The sequence below is a fragment of the Gopherus evgoodei genome, chromosome 12 (assembly GCF_007399415.2).
Source record: "Gopherus evgoodei ecotype Sinaloan lineage chromosome 12, rGopEvg1_v1.p, whole genome shotgun sequence".
NCBI classification, from domain to species: Eukaryota; Metazoa; Chordata; order Testudines; family Testudinidae; genus Gopherus; species Gopherus evgoodei.
In genome coordinates, this window is record NC_044333.1 from 39,252,578 (window position 1) to 39,280,108 (window position 27,531).

The 27,531-nt window shown below is 53.5% G+C and overlaps 1 protein-coding gene across 5 annotated transcripts in view; it reads left to right on the forward strand.

The window, feature by feature from the left end:
* The window catches only part of ZFPM1 (zinc finger protein, FOG family member 1), a 133,843-nt gene that overhangs the window by 96,418 nt on the left and 9,894 nt on the right, over positions 1–27,531 (forward strand). For 3 of the 5 annotated variants that reach the window (XM_030582129.1, XM_030582131.1, XM_030582132.1), the window contains one exon: positions 15,962–16,095. The exons of 1 other annotated variant lie outside the window; for it this stretch is intronic. In XM_030582129.1, coding sequence (XP_030437989.1) covers positions 15,962–16,095 — 134 coding nt within the window. Of the gene's footprint in view, positions 1–9,392; positions 9,740–15,961; positions 16,096–27,531 lie in introns of those variants that run through there. One more of the 5 variants, XM_030582133.1, reaches the window with a different exon arrangement.

Here is a 27,531-nt window from a genome sequence, read left to right on the forward strand (position 1 = left end):
TACCTGTTAGGTTCACTCCCTCTGGGGCACCTGGCATTGGCCACTGTTGGTAGACAGGATACTGGGCTGGATGGACCTTTGGTGTGACCGGGTATGGCCGTTCTTATGTTCTTATGTCTTATGACTCATACCAGCAGGCCACAGTGGAAGAAGCAGGGGCATGCTGGGCACTGTTGCCCTGGTTCCTGGCACTGCCAGGGCTTTTGTTGGCGAGGGACAAGTTGTGGCACAGTTCTGCTTCAAATCCCCAGAACTCTTTGGCTACAACCTGAGATTCCTCCAGTTGATCCAACCTTGAATTTGCAATAACTATGGACTAGAACAAAGCGATCAGAGCTGCTGACAACTTCGGAGGCACTAATCCCTCGTGTGCTGCTCCAGCATGACCGCACCTGGAATATTTCATTTGTTTCCAGCTACTGCACTGCCACGAGGATTCTGACAGACTGGCCAGAGCTCATAGAAGTGCGATAAAAATGATGCTGTAGCTGGAGGGAGGGACTTAAGTGAAATCTGTACAGCTTGGCTCCAAGATGGCTAAGATGGGGGAGAGGCTAAGACCATTCTTCAAATATTAGCAGGGTGGGAAGGAATTATTGAGTGGCAGATTGGGGTGGGGCTAGGGGCTCTGGAATGTGTCTGAGGCTTTGTCTTCACTGCCAAGTAAAGGCCTGGCTATCTTTTGTATTCATCCACCGCCCATCACCGTGGTATCTGAGCCTCACAACATTTCGTGGATTTATTCTCACCACAGCCAAGGGGCGGCAATGCTGTTATCCCCCTTGGACAGACGGGGAACTGAGGGATGAAGTGACCCTGGCCTAGAGTCACGTGGGAGAGCAAAGACTTGAAGTCGGGTTTTCCAAGTAACCGCTGGACCAGCCTTCCTCACTGTGAAAACTGCAGGGGCCTTGTCTCTGCTAAGATTTTACCCAAGGGAGGCAACGGAAGCCCCATTCCTTAGACCACTCGTAAACTAGACTCTGCGACCGAGTGGAGCAGGAGCGGAGCTGGGAGTCAGGAGAGTTGGGTTCTCATCCTGGCTCTAGCAGTGACCTCAGGCAAATCATTTTGCCTCTGTTTCTCTTCCCACCTCCTGTCTGTTTGGATTGGAAGCTCTTTGGGGCAGGGACTGTCTCTTACCATGTCCACAGCACCCAGCGTGCAGGGGCCCCGCTTTCTCTTAGGGCACTACCATAATACAAATAAACAGAGAGGACAAACCACTCAGGGCATGCATGGTAGGAAGCAGGCCTGGCCTGGCTGGGGCATAGTGTGGAGACTAGCAGCTCATTCCATCTCTGACTTATATGATTCTTCTCTGTAGCTGCCTCCAGCTAAAAGTCTTAAAGGTGACATTTAATCCGTAATTAACCTTCCCGAGACAGGTTTTCTGCAGGCCTCTGTGGCCGCGTCGCGTGGGAGCATGGGGGCTGAGCATCTTGGCAGGTGCCATTCAGGAGGCCTGCTTGGCATGTGGTTTGTAGATGGAGGCTGGGAACTGGTTGGCCTCAGACTCCTGGGAGTGGGTGGGCAAACTTTGTTTCAAGCTGCTCCCAAGTCTGTCATCGTCTCTTCTTCCTTCCTTCCTTCCTTCCTTCCTTCCTTCTCGCGCCTCCTGCATTTCCACCCACCACCCCCATAAAGTGATGGAGACACTCCGGTGAGCTGCTGCAGGACCTGGACCGCTGCGCCTTGCTCTCGCCCTTCCGATGCCGGCCCCTTGTGCCCTGCCCTTTCAGCTCCATCAGCAGGGAGCAAGGAGGCCTAGATTTTACTCCACACTGGCTCGCTGTGGGCAGGCTTAAAGCGCGGCTTGACCTGAGCTCAGTGAGGGGCGGCCCTTAAGTTATCGCTCAAGCTAACAGTGCAGTGAAGAGAAGCCCTTGGAGACACGTGGGTGGCGATGCAGGTGCAGAGTCTTCATTCCTCGGCGGTTGTTGTCGTTGTCGTTTCGGTTTTGCTGCTGGGACTCGCTGTGAATTTCAGCCACATGGTGCATGAGTTAGCAATGTAGTTACACCCCCCACTGCCCAGGCTGGGAATGCGCCTTGCCGGCAGCTCAGCTCTGCCTTGGCGGTCAGTGGCTCAGAGCACACCATACACCCGCACTGCAATCACTCTGCGACAATCGACCACCACCCTGCAGGGAAAGAGCAGGACATGTGGGACCCACAGGCCACAGGCAGTTGGGGATAATTGTCCCTGATACAGGGAAATATTGACCTTGCTGTGGCATGAACTCCAGCATTGCTGCGCTCATCCCATACCGCTTTGCTGCAGCCGCCAGTACGTCTGACCTGCCCACTTGCCTGTTAATTGGCGGGCCAAGGGCAGGGTCATCCGCTCGCCCCCTTGCATCCCCAGTTACCATTGGCACGGGCAGAAGGCTCGTGGCCGGCTGGCGCAGGCTGCACTATTTTTGTCCCTTGTGTCTGGAATGGTTGTCTTTTATCAGTGGCTGTGTGTTTTCTCTGCTGGGGATTGATACACAGAAGATGGAGTACTCTGACATGGAGAGTGTCAGGCCGGCGCTCTTATCTCGGAGACGGAGTCTCCTGACCCAAACGCAGCTGATTAGCCCGCGAGACGCGGGGACAGGGTGGGGGGAAAGGAACAGAGAGGCTGGTGGGGGTAGGGGCCAAGGAGGGGAGGTGGCCATTGGGCATCAAATCAGCTCCTTTTCCAAACTGGCCAGGAACGCTGCGTAACCCCCGGGCCCGTCCAAGCTGTCTAGGGTGTCACCAATTTCCCCTGAGGTTTCCTACAGGAGGAAGCTGCTCGAATGAGAAACGTATGCAAGGAACCAGCTCCCCCCACCCCGGCCTGAAAAATACAGCGCCACCTTATCGCTGCAGGGATTCCTGTCTGCTGCTGGGCCAAGCAAACAGCAAGCTCCTTGGGCCAAGCCATCAGGGCCGTACTGGGAGCCAGATCCCTGCACCCCGGAGCTCCTCAGCAGGGACCCCTTTAACAGAAAGCCCAGTCCCAGCCTCCCTCCGCAGCATGTTGTTCCTTTGCTCCTGCTGGGAGCCCAAGGACTCTCTCTCAAGCTCAGGGGGACAGGAGCATCGCCTGAGTTAAAGGCTCCAGGGTTTAAGCCCGGGGGTATCTCTAATGAGCGAGGTTGCCGCTTTCTGGCTGGGCCCTGGGAGGTTGACTGGGGAAATGGGCTCACAGCCCTGTCAGTAATAAAGGGAGATACCGGGCGTCCTGACCCTGTATCCACTTGCTGGGATTTTTAACAGCTTTAGGCCTGTCCCTGGGGTTTGGATTTAGGCTATTAACCCTTCAAGGCCCAGTGTACTCTGTCTTTTGGACAAGTTCCTACAAGCCTGGGAAAGGCAGGGCTCAATGGGCATGCCGGCCCCTTCTGTACGAGTAGGGATTCATGGCAGTGCCAGGTGCTGTGTACCCGCTGGTTGCATTGCGGGGGGCTAGCCTCTGTGGCGCGTTGGGGATCATTTCAGGGGGAAGATGCCATACAAATGTGTGTCGTTGTTTAGGTAACAAAGTCCAAGGGCCGAAGTAGGTGGAAAGTCCAGATTCCCAGCACTGGGCTCAGCCCTTGGTGATGTCTTCAGTGGACGAGACAAACTAAATCGGCCGGGCGGCTCGGTGTCTGTTCCCCATCGTCTCAGTGCTGTGCTTTCCTGGTCCCATCTCGGGCGGTGACTAGTTTGGAGGGACCTCCAGGTGACCCACCCGCTCTCTGAGCTGCAGAGCTCTCCCTTCTCACTGGCCTAGGAGAGCTGGGGAGCCTCAGCCCCTCCAGAGCCAGGCAAGGTTGTGCTCTTGTTGCACCGGGAATAGACACGTGAGATTGAAGCTGTCCCTTTCCCAGAACTTGGCTCTCTGCAGCATGGCCGGTGCTTCTGGAGCCCAGCAGCAGGGCCTTGGCCCCTCATGGACTGGCGCCTCTGTTCAGCACCCTGCCCCGTGGCTCAGATGGTGCATGTCTCTGCAATGAGCCTCTTCTCCCGGTGTTTGAGGCTGGCTCAGAGAATTCCGTGTAGTGGCAGGTCTCGTGCCGGGGCAGAGTGGGCAAGTCCCCTGTGTGCGCTAGGGCAGGCCCTTCCCGAGGGGCGTTTCACTTTGTACCCTGGGAAATGGGAACTCGGAGCCCGGCTCTGTCATGCCAATGTGCAGTAACAGAAACTGCTCCAGCATCACGCGGTGCCCAAGTGCCGCTGAGAAATGCAAATCTTGCCACCGAAGGGAAGTATGGCTGTTGGGTGGGGGGCCAGGGAGCCTGGCAGGGTGGGCTTGGACACTCTCAGAGAGGGAGTGGCGGGGGAGAGGGATGGGACTGATTGCGGGAAGGAGACATGTGCTTGGCTGCTGTTTTCTGAGCAGAGTCCATAAAATTTAATGGAGGAGATGCAGGCCAAAGAGACCCCAGGGAAGGTGGCCATAGAGTAATCCCCCAAACAGAGCCTGTTCTGCCCAGTTCTGCTGGCAGTGTCCTTGCAGCAGGTTTCGTTTGGGAGCTGAGAGGGTGTCTAACCCGCCCCCCCATCACCCCTTTATTCCTCACCCTTGGCTTTTCAGTTATCTCAGCATGACCTCTTCTCCCCTCTGGTGCTGGCTGCATTTTGCCCTCTCCACAAGTGGTAGCCATAAGTCAAACTGGTCAGGAATTTGTCAACAACCCTTCCCTATCTGCCCACAGAGCTGAAAATACTGAGCCATCAAAACTGAAACGTTTCCCAGGAAGGTCTCTGAGACCAAACTTTTGGTGGGAAGGTTTCTCAGGTCCAGGTCAAAACAAGAGACCCCAGAAGCGCCGAATAGTCTTGTGCTCTCTGGCCCAACAAAAAATTAATTATTGATACAAAGCAGAACAGCTTGAAACTGATAGTGCCGCTGAACCAGGCAGAGCAGCGATTTGAGCTTGGGTCTCTCCCACATCCCTAAATGCCCTAACTGCCAGGCTGTCGGCGGTGCTCTTCCATCGCCAGCCCCGGGGTGTTTCTGAGCCGCAGACCCCTGAGCTGGTTTGACAGGTACAGAATATCTTCACTAGTCGGTCCTTGGCACCCAGGCCCCGTCCACTGATGTAAGAGGGGCTCTTTCTGGCGTGCCCAGAGCGTGAGAGGAACCGTGCGCGGCTGGTGGTTCATCCCAAGGGAATCAAGGCTACCGCGTGAGGAGCGGAAGCTCTGCCTGTAGGACAGCGTCGTAGGCAGGGATACTGCCGCTTTCACCCTCTGTATTTTTCTCTGCTGGTGGTAAAGTTGTAGCTCTGCCCTGATGGGCCCAAGCCAGCGCTGTGTGTCTGGAGCCCCATTCCACCCCACCCAGCCTTTTCTTCAAGGGGGAGCATGTTCACATTTGTGCCTCTGGATGTGAGTCCTACCCCTGGTTTCTGGCCAGGACTGGATCAGCAAAGGAAAGTGTCCTGGCTCTGCCAGACCAGATTTGCTGTGTTTCCAGATGGCAGAAATCTTATGAGACCATCTCATTTCCCCCGACCCCCGAGATTTCCACCGTTTGGGGCCCAGTGCAGGGGTTTCAGCCCTGTCAACTTCTAGCTCTGATTCTGGCTGGAACCCGAGCCCCAACCCTTAGCCTGATCCGAATGGATTCTGAGTCCTTCCCTCCTTGCCCGTCTCTGATTGGAAGGGACTGTGGATTCGGTTGCTTTTCCCTCCTTGTTCCTGCTGGGTTTTGTTCCCTTTTCTCAGTATCCCCTGGGGGAGAGGGGTATGGGGTAGGGAGTAGCTCCCGCTGTGCCCAGCACCTGCCCTTCAGAGTCCTTCACACTCCTCCGGGAGCCAGGGATTAGGTGGGCAGGTGGCTACTGCCTCTGTCCTTCCTTCTCATCTTCAAGAACGGGGAAATAAAGCAGGGCTTGTGTCAAAGCAGCAAATCCGATTGAGCTCTTCAAAGGCTCATTAACAGCAAGGGGTCCCACGTGGCTGAGAGCTCCCAGGAGAGGAGAGGCCAGGGGATCTGTTTCCTCTGCTCTTTCCCCTTGTCCTTCTGCCTCTTCCTGCCAGGGAGATGTGGCTTTATTCTGTCCTCCCCTAATCCTCTCATCCCGGAGTGAAGCTGGTTTGTAATGGTACCTAAGGAGGCCCAGTCAGCAGGGACATGCTGATGGGACACTGGACGGGCAGCACCATCACCGTGTTAATTTCCTAAATCAGGATAAACCCTAAGATACAAATGTAGCCTGAGTCCCTTTGGCCTCTAGGAGGATAATGTCTGAGAGCAGCATTAGCTAGTCGTGCACAGAACAGAGTCAGGACTCCTGGGTCCTATAGCCGCCGCTGCCATCCGCGCTGTATGAGCCTGAGCAGTGGACCGTCCTGCACTGAACTATGGAGAAAACAAGCCAGGGGCTGGCTTAGGACCTGTCTGGCTTCTCCTGACATCACTGCTTCTGCCAACAGCTTGCGGGTCGAGGGTGTTTGGCTCGCACCTTCTGGGCTGATCCCACGCTTCGGAGGGAGAGAGACCTCTTGGATCAGAGCCACCCTCGGGGAGAAAAGTGGAAGGAGCAAACCTGGAAGGTTCTCTGACAGCTACAGGAAAGATGCTTCTGACCCCCCAGCCCCACCCCAAAAGAGGGGCCAATCAGCTAGTGAGCCCCTTGCTGGAGGCTATATTTACTGCCACAGTGTTGGGCTGTTGAGGTGTTCTGTGGTGGGAAGAACACCTCAACAGCCCAACACTGTGGCCAGGGCTGGCGCCAGGGGTTTGCTGCCCCAAGCTGCCAAAAAAAGAAAGAGCTGCGATCACGATCTGCGGCAATTCAGCAGGAGGTCCTTCGCTCCAAGCAGGAGTGAGGGACCCTCCGCCGAATTGCAGCCGAATCCTTGAAAGTGCCGCCCCGTTCTGGAGTGGCCACCCCAAGCAACTGCTTGATAAGCTGGTGACTGGAGCTGGCCCGGACTGTGGCATTTAATTTCAAAAGGAGGAACTATACAAAAATGAGGGGGTTAGTTAAACAAAAGTTAAAAGGTACAGTGACTAAAGTGAAATCCCTCCAAGTTGCATGGGCCCTTTTTAAAGACACCATAATAGAGGCCCAACTTCAATGTATACCCCAAATTAAGAAACACAGTAAAAGAACTAAAAAAGAGCTACCGTGGCTTAACAACCATGTAAAAGAAGTAGTGAGAGATAAAAAGACTTCCTTTAAAAAGTGGAAGTCAAATCCTAGTGAGACAAATAGAAAGGAGGACAAGCACTTAAGCTGGCAGTGTAAGAGTGTAGTAAGAAAAGCCAAAGAGGAGTTTGAAGAACGGCTAGCCAAAAACTCCAAAGGTAATAACAAAAAGTTTTTTAAGTACATCAGAAGCAGGAAGCTAAACAACCAGTGGGGCCCCTTGACGATCGAAATACAAAAGGAGCACTTAAAGACGATAAAGTCACTGTGGAGAAACTAAATGGATTCTTTGCTTCAGTCTTCACGGCTGAGGATGTTAGGGAGATTCCCAAACCTGAGCCAGCTTTTGTAGGTGACAAATCTGAGGAACTGTCACAGATTGAAGTGTCATTAGAGGTGGTTTTGGAATTAATTGATAAACTCAACATTAACAAGTCACCGGAACCGGATGGCATTCACCCAAGAGTTCCGAAAGAACTCAAATGTGAAGTTGCGGAATTATTAACTAAGGTTTGTAACCTGTCCTTTAAATCGGCTTCGGTACCCAATGACTGGAAGTTAGCTAATGTAAGGCCGATATTTAAAAAGGGCTCTAGAGGTGATCCCAGCAATTACAAACCGGTAAGTCTAACGTCGGTACCGGGCAAATTAGTCGAAACAATAGTTAAAAATAAAATTGTCAGACACAAAGAAAAACATAAACTGTTGAGCAATAGGCAACATGGTTTCTGTAAAGGGAAATCGTGTCTTACTAATCTATTAGAGTTCTTTGAAGGGGTCAGCAAACGTGGACAAGGGAGATCCAGTGGACATAGTGTACTTAGATTTCCAGAAAGCCTTTGACAAGGTCCCTCACCAAAGGCTCTTATGTAAATTAAGCTGTCATGGGATAAAAGGGAAGGTCCTTTCATGGATTGAGAACTGGTTAAAAGACAGGGAACAAAGGGTAGGAATCAATGGTAAATTCTCAGAATGGAGAGTGGTAACTAGTGGTGTTCCCCAAGGGTCAGTCCTAGGACCAATCCTATTCAATTTATTCAGAAATGATCTGGAGAAAGGGGAAAACAGTGAGGTGGCAAAGTTTGCAGATGATACTAAATTACTCAAGATAGTTAAGACCAAAGCAGATTGTGAAGAACTTCAAAAAGATCTCACAAAACTAAGTGATTGGGCAATAAAATGGCAAATGAAATTTAATGTGGATAAGTGTAAAGTAATGCACATTGGAAAAAATAACCCCAACCATACATACAATATGATGGGGGCTAATTTAGCTACAACGAGTCAGGAAAAAGATCTTGGAGTCATCGTGGCTAGTTCTCTGAAGATGTCCACGCAGTGTGCAGAGGCAGTCAAAAAAGCAAACAGGATGTTAGGAATCATTTAAAAGGAGATAGAGAATAAGACTGAGAATATATTATTGCCCTTATATAAATCCATGGTACACCCACATCTCGAATACTGTGTACAGATGTGGTCTCCTCACCTCAAAAAAGAAATTCTAGCACTAGAAAAGGTTCAGAAAAGGGCAACTAAAATGATTAGGGGTTTGGAGAGGGTCCCATACGAGGAAAGATTAAAGAGGCTAGGACTCTTCAGCTTGGAAAAGAGGAGACTAAGGTGGGATATGATAGAGGTATATAAAATCATGAGTGATGCTGAGAAAGTGGATAAGGAAAAGTTATTTACTTATTCCCATAATACAAGAACTAGGGGTCACCAAATGAAATTAATAGGCAACGGGTTTAAACAAATAAAAGGAAGTTCTTCACACAGCGCACAGTCAACTTGTGGAACTCCTTACCTGAGGAGGTTGTGAAGGCTGGGACTATAACAGTGTTTAAAAGAGAACTGGATAAATTCATGGTGGTTAAGTCCATAAATGGCTATTAGCCAGGATGGGTAAAGAATGGTGTCTCTAGCCTCTGTTCATCAGAGGATGGAGATGGATGGCAGGAGAGAGATCACTTGATCACTGCCTGTTAGCTTCACTCCCTCTGGGGCACCTGGCATTGGCCACTGTCGGTAGACAGATACTGGGCTAGATGGACCTTTGGTCTGACCCGGTACAGCCGTTCTTATGTTCTTATTTATGTTCACCCCCCAGAAAGCAAAGCCACACCCCGCTATAAAACATCTGAGGAGAGGCTTCTCTCTGCTAAAGCTCACTCCTAGTCAGCGGGCAGAGCGGAAGGGAGCAGGAGTGGGATGATTGGGGGAGGTAGCCCCACGTGGACAGGGGGCTCCGAAATTGAACTGGGGGTGGTTTCTCATCACAGGCTACAGTGGCTCGCCGGGAAGGCAGCTTTGGACTGATTTGATCTGTGGGAGCCCAAGCCCACAAGCCGAAGGGCTGGCCTAGGCACCAGGCGCCGGGGATCTCACCGAGCAACCATGTTGAAAGGACATGCATCTGTGATGCCGTTGGAGCTGCCTGGTGGCTGCTGCTACCCTTGAGCCCTGGAGGAGTGTGATCTGGGGGACGTGCTGAGCCACCTTCCTATACAGCAGGGATGGTGATTCTGCCCTCCCAGCGGCACTGTGTGCGAGGCTCTCCGACACCACGATGGTTAGAGCTTGGGCAGTCCCCAGACGGAAACCACACCTATGCTCTTCTGCAAGGTTCGTAGCTCATGGAGATGAGACCTAGAAGGAGGCAGCTGAGTCTGGTGTGGACCGAGGACCAGCTCAGATTAATCAGCCCCTCCTAGCCAGGCATTCCCTCGTGGATGATGCCCCTTAGTGCTGTAATTCTCCTGAAATAACCCCGGCTCTGAGGATACAGACACTGAGCTGCCAACACCCTGAGTGCAGAGAGACCTGCTGGGTAATAAAACCCTCATCAGGCTCTGAGCTATCCAACCGGCACATTATTTTTGCCTCACGGTGTTTCTAATACTAAAGCAACTTGCCTTCAGACAAGCCCCGCCTCCTCCCCTTGGCCTGCCGGATCCCATGGCTGGGCTGAATTTCCAGTGGGGCAGATGATGCCATCGAAAGACATGATAGACTGGAGAGGCAGATCCAGGCAGGAAAAGGAGCTGGCAGGTAGTGGAGACCTCACGAACATTAAGTGACTTTTAATAGCTGAGAGGGAGCATGGACAAATCTCAGTCCAGAATGTTTCAATATTCAACTCTGCATTAGACCGATCCAGGGCCAGGGTCGGGGAGCTGGGCATACAGACATCTGATGTGGGTTTATAAGTGGCTCTGAGTGTGTGTGTATTAGTGCTGTATTTGCATATGCAAATTGGGTATGCATAAATGTATGTATAATTGCACACCCCTAACTTTGAAAATCTGGCCAACGTAGTCTACGGAGTCTCTGTTTATTTTTTTTTTCCTCTGGTTTATTGCAATTGGAAAGTCCATCTTTACTGAGTGTAAAACCAGTTTTAGGAAAGCATGGGCCTTTGCCTGCCTCTGAGGTTAAGAATATATTGTTGCTAGCAGTGAGTAGAGTTGCTCCCTTAGCTCAAACAATAAAGGCTTAGATTTTCATCTCTGAAGATCAGAGGTTTCAAACCCAGCTGAGGGCCCAGCCATGAAGAGTCGGCCGGGATCAGTCGGTATAGCAGAACTGTTTTGTACCTCTCCTGACACAATAAGTGCTCAGAGGCTGGAATCTCTGCTTTTCTCCCACCACCTCCTGGATAATCTGCATGGGTGTTCAGAGCGAAATGAGCAATTGTATTTCGTTGACAGTTGTGATGCAGTAGGGACTGTCTGTGTGGGGAGTGGGAGAGCAGGGGAGGACTTTAGGGGATGGATGATGCCAGGGCCTGTAACCTGAGCTAGGTAAGGGAGGGGAAAGGTCAACACCTTTGCCCGGGAAGGGGCAAAGGAAGGGAGTGGCAGGAGGGAAGCAGTTTGAGTTTGGGCTTGGGCCTGTGTGGGCGGAATTCAGGGTATCCTAGCTAGGATCCAAGCACCCTGAAAGCCCAGAAGGACTCGGTGGAGGGGTCCTGACTGTGCCTGCAAGCTCTGCTGTAACCGGTGTTCCTGTTGTCCAATAAACCTTCTAATTTCCTGGCTGGCTGAGAGTCACTGTGGGTCCCAGGAAGAGGGGTGCAGGGCCGGACTCCCCACACTCCGTGACAACAGTCACCAGCCCATGTCATGGACAGCCAGGCTGGGCTGCAGCCAGGTCAGCTTCACAAGAGGGCAGCCTGCATGTACAGCAGTCTTTTCAATAAGCCTTGGGATACCGGGGACATTTCTAAAGAAAACAAAAGTTGTGCCAATGTTTTAAAAGAGTAAATGGAATGACTCGGGTAAGTATAGGCCTTTTAACCTGACATTGATCCCGGCAAGATAATGGAGCAGCTGATCTGGGAATTAATGCCAATCAACATGGGTTTTGGGAAAACTGATCCTGTCCAACTAACTGGATATCTTTTTTTGAGAGAGAGATTACGAGCATGATTGATAAAGATAATAGTGGTGATGTAATATACTTAGAGTTCTGTAAGGCGTTTGACTTGGTACCCATGACATTTTGATTTAAAAAACTGGAACAATCTGAAATTAACATGGCATAGATTAAATGGATTAAAAACTGGCTAACTGATAGGTCTCAAAGTGTCATTCTAAACAAGGAAATATCTTGAATGGGTATGTTGCGAGTGGAGTCCTGCAGGGATTGGTGCTTGGCTACTTAACATTTTTATCAATGATCTGGAAGAAACAAAAAATCATCACTGATAAAGTTTGCAGCTGATGCAAAAATTGGAGTGGTAAATAACGAAGAGGACAGGCCAATGATGAAGAGTGATTTGGATCGCTTGTTAAACTGGGCTCAGACAAACAATAGGCGTTTTAATATGGCTAAACACCAATGTCTACATCTAGGAACAAAGGATGTCGGCCATACTTACGGGATGGGGGACTTTATCCTGGGAAGCAATGACTCCAAAAAGGAGTTGGAAGTCATAGTGAATAATCTGCCGAACGTGTGACGCTGTGGCCAAAAGAGCTAATGTGATCCTCGAATGTATAAACAGAGGAAACTTGACTAGGAGTAGAGAGATTATTTTACCGCTCTGTTGGGCAGTGGTGCAACCGCTGCTGGAACAGTGTGTCCAGCTCTGGTGTCGACTATTCAAGAAGGACTTTGCTAAATTGGAGAGGGTTCAGAGAAGAGCCACAAGAATGATTACAGGAGTTAGCTGAACAAAGAGAAGGTGAAGGGGTGACTTTGATAGTCTATAAGTACTATGTAGGGAACACATACAGGATAATGGGCTCTTCAGTCTAGCAGAGAAAGATCTAACAGGATCCAACTCTTGGAAGTTGAAGCCAGACCAATTCAGACTGGAAATAAGGTGTAAATGTTTAACAGTGAAAGTAACTAGTCATTGGAACAACTTACCTAGGGTCGTGGTGAATTCTCCGTCGCAGGCCATTTTAAAAACCAGATAGGCTGTTTTTCTAAAAGCTCAGCTCTGGGAATTATTTTGGGGAGCTTCTGTGGCCTGCGCTATGCAGGAGGTCAGACTAGATGTTCACAATGGTCCCTTCTGGCCTTGGACTCCGTGAATCTCTCTCTCTCTCTCTCTCTCGGTGCAGGTTTTCTGGGGATGCAATAGCTGTCCCCTTTCCACTGGTGTCTTCACTTTAACCCTGCTGAGTGGGGTGATGGGGCCTCCATTTAGCACACATCTGAGTGTTGGTTTGCTGCCGACTTATCTGCACTTGGAAAGACAAAAGCGCAGTTAAAACATTTTAGAGCAGCATTCATAGTGTATTTACATGTTATCTAACCCATTAAACCTAGAAACTTATCAGATCATCAAGGCCATTAAGCCCTGAAGCTGCCTCGACTTAGAGTTCTCGGAAGTGAAATGGTTCCTACTGCCTCCTTGTGATGGAATGCCGGGGTGCGTGATGGAAGAGGCTTTTCACTCCATGCTCTGCCGTGGATGCAGACATGAGCACCTGGGCACAGCCTCTTTCATTGTGAGAGGCATCGACGTAGTGCAAATCAATGTGCTATGTGAGTTAGATTTGAAAGATGCTGTGGAAAAACAAGCCGATAGGAGAGACCGAGCCCCACCAAGAATCGTAATCCTGTAGGGCATACTGTCCTGACCATAGCAGGAGATCCTAGCTCAGAGATCCCTGCTCAGAGGTCCAAAGGAAGACATGAAGCAAAGCAAACCCGAGCTGTCTGGAAATGTGTCCCAGGTTTAAATGATTTCATAGAATCACAGAAATGTCAGGGCTGGAAGGGGCCTAGAGAGGTCGTCATGCGTTGAGGCAGGACCAAGTAAACTTAGACCATCTCTGGCAGGTGTCTGTCCAACTGGTTCTTAAAAACTTCCAACAATGGGGATTCCACAACTTCCCTTGGAAGCCTATTCCAGAGCTTAACTATCCTTAGAGTTAGAACGGTTTTCCTGATACGTAGCCTAAATCTCCTTTACTGCAAACTAAGCCCATTACTTCTTGCCCTGCCTTCAGTGGACACGAAGAACAGTTGATCCCTGTCCACTGCATAACAGCACTTAACAGTCTCCAACTACGTTATCAGGTCCCAACTCAGCCTTCTTTTCACAAGACTAAATAGGCCCAGTTTTTTTAATCTTTCCTCATCAGTGCTCAGGGTTTCTAAACCTTTTATTTTTCTTGTCACTCTCCTCTGGACTCTCTCCAATTTGTCCACATCTTTGCTCAAGTCTGACACCCAGAGCTGGACACAGGATTCCAGCTGAGGCCTCACCAGTGCCGAATAGAGCAGGACAATTACCTCTCATGTCTTACATACAACATGCTTGTTAATACACCCCAGAATGATAGTAGCCTTTCTTCGCAACAGCATCGCCTTGTTGACTTGTATTCAGTTAGTGATTCGCTGTAACCACCAGATCCTTTCCAGCAGTACTCCCGCCTGGCCAGTTAGCCCCCACTTTGTTGGTGTGTTTGAGTTTTTCCTTCCTAAGTGCAGTACTTTGCACTTTTCTATATTGCCTGTCATCTGGTTGATTTCGGACCAATTCTCTTATTTGTCCAGCTCATTTTGAATTCTAATCCTGTCCTCCAAAGTGCTAGCAACCTCTCCCAGCTGGTGTCAGCTGCAGATTTTATAAGCATCCTCTCCACTCTGCTATTGAAGTCATGAATGACAATACTGATTAGTACCAGACCCAGGACTGACCCCTGCAGGACCCCAACCCTATATGTACGGATCAGTCTGATCCCCCGCATGTGAGCGCAGGTCCCTGCATTTACACATATAATCCTTCCCTTGAGCCTGGGCTGCAATTCCCTGCTGTTGCCTTGAGTGGAAGATGGTTCTGGTTCTCTTGTTCCTGACAATTACTGGCAGGAGCAGCGGTGCGTTTAGGTTTCTGTGGCTCAGGATGGCTTTACATGGGAACAGGCCGAGTGGCAGGACCCTCCCTGCTCCAGCACTGAGGAAGAGGCCTTGCTAGATAGCACTGTTTGCCTTGGACTGGTACTAGACTGGGAATTATTGCAGCTCTGCTGTTATTCTGCTAGCAAAGATGGGGGCAGTGCCGTAGTCTGGCCTCAGGTGTCCTCACCACCGGGTAACATCATCCTGGTCATGTTTGCACACCACAGTGGTTTAAAATGCCAGTTGCCTGTCTGCACCTGGCTAGAGCCAACTTGCTCAAAAGTCGCACCATACACGAGGCCTTTTGGACTTGACCTAGCCTGACGCTTTGTGCCCTGGGAGCAGCACTGGGCTGAGCTGTGCACACCTGGCAGGGCCGGCTCCAGGCACCAGCTCAGCAAGCAGGTGCTTGGGGCAGCCAAGGGGAAGGTGCGTCATGTCGGGCTCTTCTGTGGCAATTCAGTGGCGGTTCCCTCTCAGAGGGATGGACCGGCTGCTGAATTGCTGCCAAAGAAGAAAGTGGTGCAGTGGAGCAGGCACCGATCGCGGCTTTTTTATTTTTTTTGGCCACTTGGAGCGGCAAAAACCCTGGAGCCAGCCCTGGTGCTGCTGCTGCTGAGAAAACGAAACTACTTCTTAAAGAGTCTTGACCTCTGCATCAACTCACCTTCAGATGTTGCCCATCACTACTCCCCCAGCTCCTATCCTACAGTGCTGTCCACCCCACTCATCTCATTGTGCCTTCCTGTGTGCGTTCAGCCTTTGCTTGATTCCCTTGATTTCAGCCTGGTTCTCCAGTTTATCAGCTCCACCCTCCCCATGTGTGTGCAATCTCTCCCTCTACTCCTCATTACCAGCTCAGTCTCCTCCACTCCAGCTGCTGAATTGCAAAGGGTGGTTTGCCTTGGACCCAGAAGATATTTCTGTCCCCGTCTGCCCCAGCTGTGCAGAACACAAGCACTGTTGGGTTTTGTGCATTTCTATTTTAGGTAGCTGCATATCCATGTTACACACATTCCCCCTCTCAGCCACACCTAGTTAATCCCTAGACATTTCCAGAGGGAATTGACATGTCGCTCAGATTGAAAGAGAACACAGTGCCTGGTAAACAGGAAGGGCTGCTGATTCTATGCAGCAAAGCACCCAAAAGTTGATCCTTCTCTGAACCAGCTGAGAATCTCTTGACTCCACCAAACTGACCTGGAAATCTCCTGCAAACAGGCCTCGATGCTCACTTGCTTCCTGATGGGCTGCAGGTCCCATGAGAAGTCGGTTACTTACATGTATTTAAATCGCCAAGCAAAGGTCTGACTTTGTTCCTGTTCAACGGGGACCATTTGTAGTCTGGAAGGCAGGCAGTGCTCTTCGGTTGGGCTTGGCTTTGACGGGTTACTGCTGTGCCCTTTGAATGCTGCCGGCTGTCATGGGGCAGTAGGGTGAATCCAGGCCCCTCCCTCACCCTCCTCTTGTCCTCTCTCTCCCCAGATGAGCTGGAGCTGGTCGCAGTGGAGGGGGAGAGCAGAGTGCGTGCTAGGCGGAGCCTGCCGGAGGGATTATCCTGGGGGCCGTACCCAGGGAATATCCACAGCGAGCCAGTGTCTCCAGGGCAGAGCGAGACGGTAAGAACCACTCTCTGCTCCCATTGTTTGGGCCCCATGCAGCTGGTCTGGGTGAGGTCTGCCAGGGCCTCTGTCCCCTCCATGGGAGAACCAGCCCTCGCAGCCCTGCAGCAGCACTCCGGGGGTTTCCTTGCTGTGGCATCTCCAGACCAGCTCAGGGATGATGGTACTTTTGCCTGGTGCCGTCACTGTCCGTTTTTTATTCTTTCATAAAATGCAGGTGAGATGTCCGTCCGTGTTAAGGCTGACGGCTCAGAGAGTTTATGCAAATGACTTGTGGCCCTGATTTACCTATTTGCCAGTATGTTGCCTTATTTACATATCAGCAAATGCCCTGGTTACCAGCACTTAAGCCTGACAAGGCTGCACCATGGAATGAGCTGGAGGAACACAGGCATTGTCGTGCTCCTGGCTGGCTCTGGTATCTCCGGGGGTTGTGTCCAGGTCACGGTGGTGGCTCTGGAATGGTCCTAGCCATAGGGATGCAGCCTGGAATGTCTTGTTGAGGAGATTGAAGCTCCTAGGCAGGAACAGTGCAGAGAGCAGCTACACGCAGGCCCCAGCAGAAACTGGCCGGTCAGGGTGTGGGATCCCTCTGCCTGTCCACAGAGACCCCCAGAGGGCTCCTCACAACCCCAAGAGTGGGGCAGCTGGGGCACCAGGAGCCGCCAGAGTTGGGCTTGGCCTGCAGGGGACAGCACTGACCCCAAGTTTTCAAACCAACCCTCTTTTCATTTAAAAAAGGGCTTTTCCCCCCTTTCCCCAGAGGAAAAAGCTCATGAACCATTGTATTATCCATGGACAGTCTCTGCATGGCTATCGTCAATCTCACGTGCTGTAACCCTGGGTTTCAGCCAATGGGAACTGTCAGTCATTGTTCTGATTTATTTTTTTTAATCAAATACTTTTCCCTACCAAGAAATCTAGGGAAGGCCAGCTCTGCCCAGGAGCTCCCCATTCAGCATGCAGTCCCCTAGATCCTCTCTAGGGAGAGGCCATTGTAACTGTCAATACCCCATCAGCTAAAAGGCGCCAGTGAATTCTCTCCTGTTTGCTTATTTAAAATGGTGGTGGCGGAAACAGGGTGTAAATCTCTTCCAAAGAGGGGCGGTTGGAGAGAAGAGTTAGAGTTACAGGCAGGAGGACTTAGTTGGCTCCAGATCTAGACTCTGGCAGGAATTTCCCTCCCTACCACAATCTGTGCACTGTGGATGCGCTGTTCCTCAGTGACTGTCTCAACTGGTATCTCCCTCCCTCACACGTGCACACCCGTCCCCTGGAGAAGTACCGTGGCTGACGTACGCTTTAGTGTTCGGTGGTGTCGGATGATGCCTGGAAGATGTCTTCTTGTGGGGCATTGGTCCCCTCTTTGGAAGCCTTTCTTGCGAGGTTTGGTGCGAGCTGTGGCTGGCCGTGGCGATGAGATTACTTGTGCTCACTTTGGCAGGCTCTTGAGAATTGCTCCGTCCCTCTGTGAGTGACTGAAAGGGGTTAAAATCTCACGCACACAGCCCCCCTTGAGAAAAGGCCAGGCCCAGTGCACAGGTCTGGTCAAGATGATGGATGGGCTGCGTTTGTTCTCGCTGATAAACCGTTACAACAGAGTCATCCTGGTTTTGTCCCCAAGCTGCAGTTTGGCACAAGGCTTAAGGTTTGCTTTTCCCACTGCACCAGCTGTCTCCCAAGCTTGTGCATGCCTGACTCCCTTTTCCCCCAGTCCCTTCCAAACACCTGGGTGTAATTATAACACAAAGTCGAGGCCCCAGTTCCCTGGTGGCGGAACGTGGCCATTCACACGCGGGACGCAAGCTGCCATCCCTCCTGTTCCGTTCATCTCATTAATGCCGACCCTGGCAGGGGTGTATCACAGCAGCAGCAGGCTTTAGAAGTGCGCTGATGAACAGACCTGTGATCTCTTTTGAAATCCCAGCTGGAGCTCCCTACCTGCGGGGCTTAATTTCTGAGTCCACCGCTGTCAGTGGTGCAGAGACCCAGCCAAACTTGTTCCACACTCTTGTCTCTCACTGTGCGCCCCCCTCCCTGTTTCACTAACCCTCATCACAGATGTACTGCAGGGGGAGCATGTCCCCCTCCCCACTAGAATTTCTTCTTTGCTTCGTAGTACTCTTGATCAGACGCGTGACGTTGTGATCAGCCTGGCCAGTTCCATAGGATGATAGATCTTCCAGGCACTGCACAAACTTTTATTAGTCTGCTTGGAAGCTGTGTCCGCACTTGCAGAATATGCCAGAGGCTTTCTGTAGAGTGTTGGGGACAGCGGGGCAGGAATGGCCCCAGGATCAGAGCAGCACACCTGGGATTCGCCGGCTCCTGCCAGCAAGCACAATCCATTGTTGCCTCCCGTTCTTCAGCATGGGTCCAGATTCTACAGGTGCCCTTGGTGCTTCATAGACTGGCAAACCTACAGCTCCCTGCCCCCAGGAACCTGCACCTGTCTAGACCTGGGGGAATGTTGCAGAAATGGCTCCCCAACGCTCATTCACCTTTTCAAGGGCCATGCTGTGGCTGTCTCGGCCACTTGTGTTCTCGCTCTCCAAGAGCAGCCAGTGGGTGAGGTGGCTGGCAGGAGTGTGCGCGGAGTCCTCACATCGGACTGCCACAGATGCAGGGAGGGCGGGACCAGCAAGAGGGACACACCAGTTTTCCCCTCCTGCTCTATTAAAATGCCCCGGGCAGAGCTGCAGTACAGGGCAAGCCACCCGGAATTCCCAAAGGGCTCAGTCATCGCCACCCAGCTCCCAGGTAGGGTGTCACAGTGCATCCCCACAGCAGGACTATCCGTGGCCTACGTCCAGTTCACCGTGTCAGGCCTCTCTGCACACTTGGAAGCATGGGCCACCTCAGCCCTGCAAATACACAATTGCAAGGTACTCAGAGTTACGTTCATCCAATCAGGGAACTGAAAGAGTGCTGTGTGCCCTACAGCCAGGCAGAACTGTTCCCGGTTCAAATAGTGACTGCTGGATCTTCGCAGTAAAGTTTGTGGACAATGTGGTTTTTCCATTGGACATTTGTCCAGTAGCTGCCAGTGCACCCAAACTCATGGGAGCTGAGCCAGGCAATTCACACAAAAAATCAACAGCCAAAGTCAAAAAAGAGATTATTCGCTGCTAATAGTTTGCCCCGTTCTGGCCCAGGGGAGGGTAGGAGGAGCATGTATGACTGGAGAAGAACTGATGATGCTTTGGTAACATACTCTTCTTGTCTCATATATGTAATGTCATGGGCCATATTTTCAAGCAAATGCTTGCAAAACTGCCAGCTGAAGTTGCACATCCACCTACTGTCGTGTGTGCGTTGTCATGGTGCATGTCTCTGAGAGCGCAGGGTTTCTCTTCTGGTCTGAGGGAGCCGAGGGAGCCGGTGTCGAAAGGTTCTGGAGAGAGGGATGGCCTAACAAAGACCACGGGCGCTATACAAGGATCGATCTAAACTGCAAGCAGGGTTTCTGCACAGAACTAGCACAAACACAGAGTTTGGAACCCAGTTGCCACTGGAAAATAAAAGAGCCAGACACACGACAGTGGTGCCTTTCAGGAGGGCAGTTTTGGTGTCTCAGTTCCCAGGGGGCTGAAGGGATGCGGACCTTTTGACTCGGGCTTGGTGTCCTACCTGAGAGGGTGCAGGGATGCAGAGCAGCCTCACATGCTCTGTGCCTGTGGGTTGCATACTCTAATCCTGACCCTGCCACTGACTCAGAGGGTGACCTCGGTTATGTCACTTCTCTGCTCAGTTTCCCCAGGACTAATATTGAGATGATGCCCTTGACCTGCCCACATCGGAGTGCGATGTCTGAGGCTTTATGTATGGTGTTTGGAAATCACGGCGCTCCGTGGATGGACGGTGCAATGAGTGCTGTACGGTATCATAAATACACACGGGGTGTGAGACCCGGGGCAGGGCTAGAGTGTCTCTATAGCAGTCACCTGCTTTAACGAACCAGGTCAGGCTCCCTGGCTGTGAGTTACGAGGCTGAGTCGGGGGCCTGTGGCTGTCGCGGTCCCAGTGGTACTCATGTGCCTGGCCAGACTCTGCCCGCTTTAGTGCGCTGGCAGAGCCCCCTGCCCAGCTCGGGCAGTACCCACGGTACCTTTCTGCTGTGGGGGGGGGGCGGTGATGCTGGTAGCCCAGGGAGCTGCACTGGGCGTAGGGTGACGAGCAGCACAGAACTGCTGCTGGGGGGCAGATAGGAACATCCCAGTGAGTCACAGACGCCTGCATCAACCAGTCAGGGGGCAGCAATGGTGACTCCGAGGAGACCGTGTTCCACTCTCCTCTCTGGAAGATGCATCTGCAGCACTGGCCATTAGGCCAGGGAAGGGAGGTGGTACAAAGTGGAGCAGACTGGCAGACCTGGCGTAAAGCCAGTGCCTCCAGGCCCCTGTCCCGAGTGTGCTGCATTCAGCCCTCTCGTTATTTAATCTGCGTGGCACCCGCCATCTGCCAGGAGCTTACGGGCTCTGGGGGCTGCCAGCCTAAGAAGTATCTGCCTTTCTACATGGACTGGGAGGACCAGGGGAAAAGCCAGCTTGGAAGCGGGGTGCAGAGTGGCAGATAAGCTAGCAGGGATGGCTTGGCATTCCCTCACCCCAGCCTTCTCTGAACCAGACAAGCTGCTGGGAGCAGATGTCCTTGCTGCGGGATTGGGAGCCTGCTCCCAAGCCCGATTGAAACCTGTCCAGCGAGCCATCCCAACACTTGAGTCATCCTGGCAGTGCCGTCTGTGTCTCACGGCCCAGCCTGGCTCGCTGGGAGCTCAGCCACTCCTCCGCGGGGAGACAGATTCCCAGCTTACAGAGACAGCACCATCTCCAGCAGGACAGGCTGAGGCGACAGCTGTGCCCTCCGTGGATTTCCCTCCCAGCCGCGGCCCGATGCTGCGGGGGCTTGGCCAGGCCCCACCATATCTTCAGAAACCAGGAGGGGGCGGTGGGATCTTCCAGAACTTTAAGGTTCTTGCAAGAAATATTGGGACAAAGTCTTGGCTGTGTCTTTCTCTCTCTCTCTTTTTTCTTAGCTCAGACCCTGTTTATCTTTGCTGAATTAAATCCTTGATTAACCCTTATCTCTCCATTTCAGCGGCTATCTCTCCTTTGGCGCCGTATGTCCAGACACCCGGTACAGGATGATTGATTCCTTAAAGATACGCGCGGCTTTTGGGATACTTCATTTATTGTCTAAATATTTTTGCTCCTATTTCAGCAGCTCCCTTATCGAGCCGTGTTGATGATTTCCAGCCCTGCTTTTCTCTGCCGCTCGCCTCCCTTCCTATCTCTGCCCAGAGAACTGAGGAAGGAATCGCAGCTCCATCCCTGATAGTGACTATCGCCCTTCAGTCGATTTTCCTTTGTTGTTTTTGAGGAGGGGGGAGGAAGAACAAAGCACGGCCTCCCCGGGGCGTCTGGTTACAGGCTGCCATCCTGCCCGGGGACAAGCCGCGGGGCGCATGCTTCGGGCCTGGCTTGTCTGTCTCGCTCTGATTGTTGTGCCCGACCTGCGGGGAGGCAGCTGGGGGGACGTCGCACTTTGCAGGAGCGTAGTTCCGATCTGCCTTGGGAACTCTGGGCCAGCCAAGTTTCTGAGGCAGGCTGCCCTGGCTGCTGGGGTAAACATGGGTGCACCCAATGCTTACAGGCTTACAGTGACATCCAAACAGCAAGTGCTCTTCAGAGGGACGCCCTGCTCCCGTCACCTTGCTGTTAGAGATGCACCACAAGCCGTCTCCACTGTCGCTGGCCGTGGCCATCTGCTCAAGCTATGCAAAGTGCAGCCTGGGCCAGCACAACTTTCCACCTAGTAATACTAACACCAAGCTGGGCTACGGACCAGCACTTCTTGTCTGTCGCTCTCCAGCCGCCCTACAAAGGAGGGCAGCGTCAGCTGTAAAATGGGGAAATTGAGGCACAGAACGGGGCAGTGACTTGTCCAGAATCGGATGGTGGCAGTGGTGGGTAGTTCTCTGGAGTCCCAGGCCAGTGCTCAAGCCACTAGGCAACACTGCCTCCCCTCAGGCGCTAACCAGGCAGGGTTCTCCTGTCCCTTAGTAGGGCAAAGTGACATCCTGCACCTTGTCATTGCCAAGTAACCAGCCTGGCCTGCAGCCCCCCTGGAGAAGAACCCAGCTAGGAAGGGGTGGCCTACAACCCCCATAGATAAAAGCCCTGGCATGTCTCCACTGCTGGAGTTACTCCTCTGCCTGGGACACAAGGATCCAGGTGTCCCACTCTGCTTATGAGCCCTGTGCAGCAGCCCTGCAGGGCCGGCTCATGGGCCACCGCCGTTCAGGCAAGATGTCTGCATCACGGTGCCATCTGAGTCTGGCAGGGGATTGGATCTAAGTCTGGGCTCTGCTCCCCCACCAGGCAATGGGGACACGGATGCCTAGGGCCCCCCGAGAATGTTACTGGCCCTATTGTGCCAAGGGGTGGGCACAGGGGTGTTGTGACTATTCCTTGCTGGTTCTCTGCAGTGCTGTCAAAGCCAGCCTGGACCGGTGCCCGTGAACCACAGAGCTGCCCAGCCCAGCTCTGGGGGCTCCCCAGGCTGTTTGCTATAACAGGGCCTGAGCCTGCCTTGCCTGCATCCTTATTCTCCTCTCCCTCCCCCACCCAGGTGTCTCCCTCCCCCAAAGCCCTGGACAGCCCCGGCCCAAAGTTAATGGCTAACTGGTGGGGCCGGTCCCTGCTCCCGCCCACCCCCAGGCGTGCCTGCTGGTGTCGGAGCAGCGGAGCAGGGGTCGGCACTGCCCCAGATAAAGCTTGGCGAGCGGATGCAGCGCAGATAGGGTTTCTGATGGTTATCGGGGCCGGTTCAGAACCGAGACACTGACCTCATTGTTAAGAGAAAAACAAGGAGAGTTGTGAGAGCCATCGGGCAGCTGGGGGGGGAGGGAGGAACAAGGCACAGCATGGCCTTGGGACAGGGGTAGGGTGACCAGGTGTCCCAATTTTATAGGGACAGTCCTGATATTTGGGGCTTTTTCTTATATAGGTGCCTATTACCCCCACCCCCGTCCCAATTATTCACCCTTGCTGTCTGGTCACCCTAGACGGGAGCACGTGAAGGGGGAGCCATGCCAGGCGGCCAGCACTCATCAGTCAGAGGGGCCGGGGGGCTTTGCTCCTCCCCGATACCTCCCCAGCCTTGAGCCAGGACACAGAGGGAGACTGGGCCTGGGCTGAGCCCTGCTGAATTTGGGGAGATGGGGGTGCAGGAGGGAGATGAGCCATTGTATTTGGATGCAGTTAGACCAAACCAGTGTAAATGTGGGGGCGGGGGGGGGATTTCTAGCCCATTCCCCTCTGTTCTGTATGCGCGTGGCTGTTGCTTGCTCCCTCAGCAGCACTGGGCAGGGGGGGTCACTTTATGTGGGACCCTGGGGAACGGTTCATTATTGTAGGGTTACTTGGGAGGCAGGGTCAGTTTGGGGTTGGATGGTCACTGGGCCGGGCCTTGGGGGATGCTTTGAGGTCGCTGGGCTGGGCCATGGGGGACGGTTTGGGGTCAGGGGGTCACAGAGCCAGTTTGGGGTAGGACGGTGGCCCAGGCCACAGGCCCGATTTGGGATTGGAGGAGGGCTCAGCTGAATCGGGGGGAGGCAGTGTGGGGTTGCTGGGCTGGGCTTCAGGGGTCAGTTTGCAGTTGAAGGTTGCAGAGCCGTGACACAGGGGCTGGTTTGGGGCGTTGGGCTGGGCCACGGGGTCTGGTTTGGGGTTGGATGGTCACTGGGACGGGAGGGGGTTGCTGGTTTGGGTCAGAGGGTTCCTGGGTTGCGATGCGGGAGTCTGTGTGGTGTCGGACGGTCACTGGCCTGAGCCATGAAGGCTGGTTTGGGGTCCTGGGCTGGGCTGCAGGGTCCGGTTGGGATCAGAGGGTCTCTGGCCAGGCCGTGGGGGCTGGTTTGGGGTCCTGGGCTGGGCTGCAGGGGCAGGTTGGGATCAGAGGGTCTCTGGGCCAGGCTATGGGGGCTGGTTTGGGGTCCTGGGCTGGGCTGCAGGGGCCAGTTGGGATCAGAGGGTCTCTGGGCCGGGCCATAGGGGCTGGTTTGGGGTCCTGGGCTGGGCTGCAGGGGCCAGTTGGGATCAGAGGGTCTCTGGGCCGAGCCATAGGGGCTGGTTTGGGGTCAGATGGTTGTTGGGCTGGTTTGGCAGTAGAGGGGTTTGCTCAGGTGGCCTGGGCCATGGCGGAGCTCACAGGCACTGGGCAAGGGGGGGAGTCTTGTGTGGCAAGAGAAGGTTCGATGCTGGGGGGCTCCATACAGAGCAGTGCGTCCAAGGACTCTGTCCCAGCAGGCGGTGGGTTGGGGCACTCGGGGGCTGTCAACAACCCCCCCACTCGCCCGGGACAATCCCAGAATGCAGCTCATGGGACGCCAGCGCACGCGCTCCTCCCACTCCCAGGAGACGATTCGCCCACCCCCAGATGCAGCCAGAACTCCTGTGTCTGGGGCGAATATTTAACCCTTCCAAACACCTGCCCAGCACGAGAGGCAGGCAGGTGGCTCCCACAGGGGCAGGCCGGACTTGCTTCCTGTTGGGCACCGATGCTGGGGATTGCCCCTAGTTTGGGGGAGGGGACAGAAAAAGCCAGTGGGAGCATCTGCAGCTAACTGGGCTCGCTGGTGTGGGACAGATGAGCACATTCCATTGCCCAATCCTGGGGGGCGTGAACCCCCCTCATTTCCATAGCCCCACCCGCCTCTCTGACCTTGGATTGCTCCGGCCGTTACATCTTTTCTTTTCTTTTCTTTTCTTTTAAATATATACAAAAAATTAGGATCCTTTCTGCACCATCAGCAAAAGAGTGTGTGTGTGTGTGTGTGTGTGTGTGTGTGTGTGTGTGTGTGTGTGTGTATCATCACGCTAGGAGCACTCTGCTCCTTGTGGTGATAAGGCCTAAACCGACCAAACCTGTCAGTCGGAGTGTGAGGGTTTAGAAATATTGGGAGGAATAATTAGATTTCATATCGTTACCGCAGCAGCCATCGAAGGATCAGGCAGATTTATTTTTTTTCCCCTCCTCTACTCATTAATATTCATTAGAGACGCGTGAAGGCAGAGCTGGTCTGAGGCCAGACACAAGCGGGGAGTGGGAGGCAGATGCTGCTGGAGCCCTGACGCTTTGCCGGGGGTGGTGCATCCCGGCTGCTGGGGCCTCTTTCTTTCCCCGAGGTCCTTCCGGAGGAGCTCCCCTTCTCTTTGTAAGCTCCCCGTCCTTCCCCAACAGACACGACTCCTGTGGTGTGTGTTGGTGCTTTCCCTCATGTGCATTGTCTTGGTGCTCACGCCGCCGGTGGCACAGCTTGGGAGCCAGCCAACCTGGTCCAGGACAATGCCATGAACCAGTCGCCTGGGAGAAGCTGGTGTGTAACTGGTGGGGTGAATAAAGCTAGACTGGAAACTTGTGGCTCCCTGGAGATGGGGCATCCCTGTGTCCCTCTGCCCAGGCTTGAACCTGCTGGGATAGTTCTTGGGTTTTGTATTATTGTAATGGCTGGGAGCCAATCCTGGAGCAGACCCCCAATGTGCCAGGCGCTGTACAAATACAGTCCCTGCCCCGAAAGCAGCACGATGCTATGGGCCAGAGCCTGCTGCCTTCAGTCAGTCCATAGACTCCTAGATTCAAAGGCCAGAAGGAACCACTGTGATCATCTCTAATCTCCTGTATAGCCCAGGCCAGAGAACAGCCCCCGAGTAATTCCCAGAGCAGAGCTTTTAGGGAAACATCCCAGCCTCAATTTAAAAACTGCCAGTGCTGGAGAATCCACCGTGACCCTTGGTAAATTGTTCCAGTGGTTAATTACTCTCTGAATTTGTCTGGCTTCAGCTCCCAGCCACTGGATCACGTTAGCCCTTTCTTGGCTAGGTTAAATAGTGGTTCCCTGTGTAGGTACTGCGATCAAGCCACCCTTTAACCGTCTCTTTGTTAAGCTACACAGATGGAGGCGTGCATTCTGCAGGCACACGGTGCCCTGTGAAGTGCTGGCCTGGCTCTGCTGCTCCCCCAAGGGCCCTGTCCCCAGTGAGAGCAGCTCAGGGGGCTGTGATCAAAGGGGCACGTGAGGACAGTGCTCAGCGAGGCACCCAGCTTGGCCGACGCCCCAAGTGCTAGCGTCTTAGTTGAGCTGTTCTGGGGGGTTGGCTTTGAGGCCAGCCTCCCTCTGCGCTTTTCAGACTGTCTGGCGGGGCCCACAAGAGCAGCTGGAAAAGGCAGGCTCCCCTTGTGCAAAACCTCCACGGTGTGGGCTCCAGCCCTTGGAGAGGCACCATCTCTCCTCGCGGTCTGGCCATGGCAGATGTGATCAGCCAGGCCTCTGGGGGCCAGCGTTCTTTGTGATCAGCCAGGCCCCTCGCTCGGGACTCCTCTCCCCAATCTGCCGGCAGAGCCATTGGTTATCAGCCGACAGGGCCCGGTGGAGGCCAGGCCCGTCTCTCCGCCTTTCAGAAGGGCATGGTAGGGCTGGGTGTAACTGGCTCTGGTGGGGGGTCCCACGTGTCCTGTTGGCCTTTTCCTATGCACAGAGGTAGTGTCTTGGGCATGTTTAGTCAGGAAGAGTCAGCGTGACACAACCACATCTCCCCCATGCCCGTGATGGCAGGGGCGGGTTCTACAAGGCAGACGGCTGCCCCCTACCACAGTGGTGGGGGGCAGCATCAGGCCCCGGTGCTTCATGGTCTGCTATTGCCACCATGTGGCCTGTGCAAATGTTTTCTCGCCCCCGTCGGATCCCCGAGGCCGCGGCAGTGCGTGGCATGTGAACCCGGGGCCCAGCACTGACTCTGCGGGGATGCAGAGTGCTCTGTGATGCCCACCCCTGCTGGCAGATGCCTACTGGAATCCTGCTAGCACCAGGACAAGCAAAGACAGTCCCTCCCTTCTCTTCCTCTCTGCCCCCGGCATTGGCGCTACGCCAAGGCCAGAGGTGATGCGAGTGTTTCCTGTGCAGGGGGCACGTGGGATTGTTAGACCCCGAGTTAAGCAGCAGAGGAAATAACATGCTTGTCAGCGCGAGTGCAGAGCACGCCAGCAGCGCGTGGTGCCGGAGGGGCGGCTGGCCAGCGGCCTGCACGGCACGCTGCAGTATTGCTGATGCCCGTAATGGCAGTGGGCCAGGGGGAGGGGCTGATCTGGATCCATGTGCAGTGTAGCCTGGTCAGGCACAGACCTAGGCGAAGTGTTTCAATGCCCTGAGCTCACCTCGTGGGACAATCAGCAGAGCTGGCTCTGGGGAACAGGGCCGAGGTCGATCAAAGGGGAGGGGCTCCCCAGCCACTCTGTGGGGCGGGCGCTGCTGGGAGCTGTTCCAGGACTACAGAGAGGGGGGCCGAGAGGAGCCCACCTACCTCCAAGCGGAAGGAGGGTGCGGGTGGGGGAGTCGGGGTGGGGTTTCACCCTTCGGTGCTGGGGCTGTCCTGA